This window comes from Haliotis rufescens, unplaced genomic scaffold (genome assembly GCF_023055435.1).
Source record: "Haliotis rufescens isolate VD_foot unplaced genomic scaffold, xgHalRufe1.0.p SCAF_592, whole genome shotgun sequence".
Lineage (NCBI taxonomy): Eukaryota > Metazoa > Mollusca > Gastropoda > Lepetellida > Haliotidae > Haliotis > Haliotis rufescens.
In genome coordinates this window covers 1-6170 of record NW_025964326.1, presented here as the reverse complement: position 1 = coordinate 6170, position 6170 = coordinate 1, and the positions used below count along the sequence as shown (strand labels likewise).

At 40.9% G+C, this 6170-nt stretch overlaps 1 protein-coding gene across 1 annotated transcript; it reads right to left on the bottom strand.

The window, feature by feature from the left end:
* Positions 1-3773: 3773 nt before the first annotated feature.
* Positions 3774-5265, bottom strand: LOC125374591 (the record flags this gene model as incomplete). Its single annotated transcript, XM_048385500.1, has 2 exons — positions 3774-4614; positions 5207-5265. Coding segments are annotated over 2 exons (826 nt in total), but the record flags the coding sequence as incomplete, so codon positions are not given.
* Positions 5266-6170: the final 905 nt, after the last annotated feature.

Genomic DNA, 6170 nt, shown 5'->3' with positions numbered 1-6170 from the left:
TAAACAATGAAACACACTTTCTGTTTTTGTTTTACATATTCATATTTCGAAACTTGTCTCAAGAGATTGTTTTAGGCGCCCTGCTCCCAAACATGTTGTGTATCCCTTAGCAAGTTACTTTGTTTGATGTTGATGGATCAGTGTGCACTCAAATTTCACTCTCATTCCCATTGGGAGTATACACCAAGGTTTAGTCATATTACAATTTCATCCTACCGGGTACCCACTCACTGCTGGGTGAAGAAAGGCTTTCTTTTGAGCGAAACCCTTGAAGACCCAGACAATGTAATGGCTATGAACATTCACTTGGTGAACTGAATCTGAAGCATTATTAATGGACTTATATGTTCTGATATACACGTCAAACAGCTTTAAAATCAATACAAATCTTGCAGCGTAACTTGTCTGTAAAAATAACGTTCTGACATACAAATAAAATGCAATATGTGTATTTTATAGACGCTTCTGTGGTTTCTCTAAACAATCTCCTGTTTCTAGTGCATTTGTCACCATGACCATTCGACTTGTCCCGCTGCAAATGCAAATGAGTAAGTGTATGTTGCTTAACGCCGCAGTCAACATAGCACTTTTTGTCAAAAGTCGCCAACGCGGGAATGAGACATTTCGACATCATGCAAAACTTCGCAATCTCGACTTGTCAAAGTAGGCCACAAAAACACGAAATCGCCAGAACGCGAGAATGCGACATTTTATTTTCTCACGACCTCGCGTTCTCTTGTTCTCGCGTTTTAGACACTGTCCGTGCGCATGCGTAATATTATAAGGTCAAGTCGCATGCGCTCGTTATTAGTCCTGTGGTCGTGCTTCTCTAATGCTCTTCATTCTCCAAGTAGCATTTAGCAAACTTATGACTTGAGCTTGAAAATGCTATGTTATGTACATACACAAGGTCCTTTGTTGATAACAGTCCTCTCCAGACGTTACAGTTTCCTATGTACTTTAAATTAAAACCCTCAACATGCTCACTATAATTAAACAAAAGAAATTATGTACAAATATTCAATGATAGTGAAAAGATAAAATTGTCCGGAAGCTGGAAACAAAATATCACCGTCAGTGAGTGAGTGAATATTGTATAAAGCCGGATTAGTAGTATTGCAGCTATTCGCGGCAACAGCGTCAGTTATAGAAATAATCTCAGGCCAGTGAGTTTCTCAATGAGGCAATATTTTACACGGCTAACATATTCATTAAAACACAATTCTCATTCGACCAATTTGTAGCATTCGTCTTAAATGAGATTGCCCGATGTTTTACCACAACACCGTATTCGCTACTTTAGTCCATACAAAATTAATTACGCCGGTTAAGTATAGTCACCATCTTTACTGAGGCTTAGTTTCAAATGATGTACTTCGCTATTTCTGTTTCAAGTGGATGTGTTTGAAATTGAATTTTGATTCTCAATCATAATATACCCAAAAGACAGCCGGTGTCAGAGAGTGGGATTTCCCCCCTAGCCTAAATTCCCCCCGGAAAAGGGGCTATATAGTCTAATTTCCCCCCAGAAAAAGGGCTATATAGCTAAATTTCCCCCGGGGAAAAATGACTTCATAGCCATATTTCCGCTTTAGAGTCAGATTTCCCCCCTTAACACAAGGGGAAGTATGGCTATATTGCAGAATTTCCCCTATATCCCTCAGATTTTTCAATGCAGTATTAAAAAACATAACCTAAACAGCAATGGCAAAAGCGAACTTCTTCCATGCCATATTTGACAAAGAAATTGGAGTTAAACGTGTCTTAATTGAAAACAAGCTTTTAGGAATCCTGTATAACAAGTTTAGTGTTGAAAACAGAGGATTCCGACTTGCCACTTGTTATTCATGCCAGAGAACTTATTTATGAACTGTTGCTGGATACTAGTAAACACTTCATGTCAGTGATTTTCTACAATGCAGTGATTAAGGGTGTGTTGGAATCAACAAACAGCAAAACAGTGGAAGACAGTTATATTTTAGAATTTCTGGACAAAGTTTTGTCCTGTGTTTCTGGCGCAATAGACCAGCTTGAACTCCAACTCCATTAGTATTCAGTAAAATGAATAAAATTCTTTTTACATATTTATTATGTTCACCAATGTTATGGTTTTAATGGTGCTGAAAATTTCACTGTCGCCTTTATCATGCTGAAGAGCAAGAGGTCCCAGGTTCGAACTCCGTTAGTGTTATTTAGAATAAAGCTTTATTACCCCGAGGGGAATTTGGATTATATTTGTAGTGAAAAGAGTATACATACACTCATTACGAACAATACAATTACAGACCAACACGTATATCTGCACTCATACATAGCACTCCATGCAAACTTACATAACACTCCATGCATACAAACATACACACAGAACATACATGCATAACATAAAGCAACAAAATATGCACTATTAAAGAAGATAAAATATGAATTAACACTAGCACATAAGAATTAAACAATGATTAAGAGACAGGTTGACTTGGTTCATCATTTAAAAATAAAATACTAACGGGAACAAATGAAGATTTGGCTCTATTTGATTAAAAACAAGGTACACGATATCTTCTTCCAGATGGTAAAACGTCATAACAAGGGTATAAAAAGTGATTTGGTTGGTATAAAATTCTATTTGCAAGCTGTAAAACACGTTGATTGTAAAGAGAGTCAAGACTGTTGAATTTGCATCCTGAGATTTTGCTAGCCACAGTAGTTATTTTAGTTATTTAACCTAAGGGCTGACATTAGTACAGGTCCTAAAAGTGTTGTCGCAAGCATAGCCTGCAGTTCACAACCCTGTGCATTAAACAGAATCCGCTCATCAGTTGGTAAATGAACAGATGACGGAAACAGTACTCACGTATATATCTTCCACTGAAACACGAGTTGAAAAAATGGCGGCGTCACCTTTGGTAAGTGATCTTGTTCATGCATGCCTCTGTCCACAAGCAGTAAATGGGCACTAAGGAGTTAATGTGGTAATGGTAATGTGAATTGGTAACCTTCAAGCGCCCGACAGGCAGCTTTGGTTGCATTGGGGGAATAGGCTAGAGGGGAAATTCCACTCTCTGACACCGGGTCCAGTTTATCTTTATCACTTAGTTTTCAAATAGGCAAGCTGTCATGTTGCATATCAGGAACATCAAACAAAGACGGCGAAGTTAAGTTTATTTCACAGCCCGTTGGACGAAATGCGTAGATACACAAAAGTACGGAAACGTATCCGTGATGTGTGCTTTTGTGTGTGTGCTTTTGTGTGTGTGCTTTTGTGTGCTTTTGTGTGTGTGTGTGCTTTTGTGTGTGTGTGTGCTTTTGTGTGTGTGTGCTTTTGTGTGTGTGCTTTGTGTGTGTGTGTGTGTGTGTGTGTGTGTGTGTGTGTGTGTGTGTGTGTGTGTGTGTGTGTGTGTGTGTGTGTGTGTGTGTGTGTGTGTGTGTGTGTGTTACGGTATTGTAAATCTGTGTAAGTGAGTGAGTTAATTGGGTTTAACGCCCCCTTTAAATCTAGTCCAGTTATATCGCGGCGTTGTCAGCTTAATGTGGGAGGAAAGCCCCAAATGATGCAGGTCTCAGATGTTAACAACCTCGGTGAAGCCTACGAGCACGGGTATAGTGCTGACAAACCTAGAAACATAATCGGGGCGAACCGGGATTCGAACCCACAATCAAAGGTTTCTGGCGTTCCCAAGGGACGCAACTCTGTACAGCAAATCGCGGCGCCTTAGACGACTTGGTCAATCTGTGTTGAAGGTGTAAATAAACCCATATCATGACATGAGAATGACCAATGTTCATGCTCTTTATTTCAACAGAACAGAGGTTACACTGTGGTTGTTTAAACACATGCACATTAGGATTTCTAGCAGAAGTTGTCCTTGAGGACGAAATACCGGAAGTAGACATGAGTATCAACAGGACTTCCGGAACATGACGATGTACCGCCGAAATAATTGGAAAACAGAATGCCGTCGACTTTCACATCCAGGGATTCTCTGATTACAACGTTACTGACGTCATACACTGTACCGACACCCCCAACAACGATTCGAACGTAGCCATCAGCCTGGCCGGGTGTGTTAAGGCGAACAGTTTGCTGGATTGTGTACCAGGTTCCGGTCTGGAACTGGAAACTTCCGCTGCCCAGTCGGTGCCCCCAAGCATCATTACACTCCACCCCTTCAGTGGTACAGAACTCGGGTGTCTGCTGAGATGTGGTGAAGAGTGCCACTCCACCCATGCCTCCTGTTCTCCAGATGAAGCGGGATGTGAAACAGTCCTTGTCTGGGTCACCTCCAGCCGTACAGTTGACCCCGCCACCGTACAGACCCGGCAACTTTCCACCGTAGGCGAAGTCGAAGTTGTCATCGAACCACACTTTGTAGGAGAGTGTCAGGCACTCCCTGGGCTCTAGAGGAGTGGAGTAGAACTCAGCTCCACTGAAGAGATCGGTGAGGCCGTAGGATCCCTGGGAGAGAAAGATGGCGCTGACTTTGTAGTTACTGCCGTCGGGGTTTGGTTCAGCAGACACCGACTCCTGACCCCTGTATGTGGAGGTATCCAGGTTCCAGTTCCCGCGCCATATTGTCTTGCTTCTTGGGGTCTTAGAGTTCCAGAGTTTAATACCAACTGAATGGAGAAAAAATAAAGAGCTTTCAGATGTAATGTCATAAAGCATTAACGTGCTGTAGTGAAAAGTCATATATATAACGTCATCATTTTATGAAGACGGAGAAATAGCAGGAGTGTGATAGAAACAAGAATCATGCCATTGTGGTGTTGTAATATCACGTAATCAATACAGAAATAAGAGGCGGTCGGGTAGCCTAGTGGTTAAAGAGTTCGCTCGTCACGCCCAAAGCCCGGCTTCGATTCCCCACATGAGTACCATGTGTGAAGCCCATTCTTGTGTCCCCGCCGTGATATTGCTGGAAAAGTGCTAACAGCGGCGTAAAACCATACTTACCCACTCACTGCAGAAGTAAACGATTCAGAAATAAAAATATTTCCGATAATCGTCTGAGTAGTTGTGGACTGTTATTAAGAGGTATAAAATAGACACCAAATACAACACGTGCATTTATATTGCCTCTCGCGAACATTATCCCATTTTTTGTCAATGTCAGTAATACAGCTATTGATAGAAAGTCAGTTTAGTAAAATTCTTCAAACGGAACCACACGGACTAATTGGTCTACCTGTCTGGAGTGAGCGATCTTACCTGTAGAATGACTGAGAGTGACAGCAGCCAGGATGAAGCATAGAAGCTGAGACATCGTTCTGAAACAGAAACATTGACACTGTAGAAACATGGACATTGTAGAAACATGGACACTGTAGAAACATGGACACTGTATAAACATGGACATTGTAAAAACATGGACATTGCAGAAACATGCACATTGTAGAAACGTGGACATTGTAGAAACATGGACATTGTAGAAACTTGGACATTGTAGAAACATGGACATTGTAGAAACTTGGACATTGTAGAAACATGGACATTGTAGAAACATGCACATTGTAGAAACGTGGACATTGTAGAAACATGGACATTGTAGAAATATGGACATTGTAGAAACATGGACATTGTAGAAACATTGATATTGTAGAAACCTGGACATTGTAGAGACATGGACATTGTAGAAACATGCACATTGCAGAAACATGCACATTGTAGAAACGTGGACATTGTAGAAACATGGACATTGTAGAAACGTGGACATTGTAGAAACATGGACATTGTAGAAATATGGACATTGTAGAAACATGGACATTGTAGAAACATTGATATTGTAGAAACCTGGACATTGTAGAGACATGGACATTGTAGAAACATTGATATTGTAGAAACGTGGACATTGTAGAAACGTGGACATTGTAGAAACATTGATATTGTAGAAACGTGGACATTGTAGAAATATAGACGTGCAGTCGAGGATCGTGGACCAAGCAAAAACACGGACGTTCCAGGAACATGGGCGTGGCCACAACATAGGACATACTACGAACATGGATATTGACTGAAACATTGGAGATAACATGGATGATGGAGTTTACATCAAATAGGGTAAATAAGTCGCAGTGAATATTCATTTTCGGCTATATTACGGCGTGTCAGTTAAATGTGGGAGGAAAGTCTGAGGCGATGCAGGTCTTAGACGTTTCCACTTTAGTTAAACCCA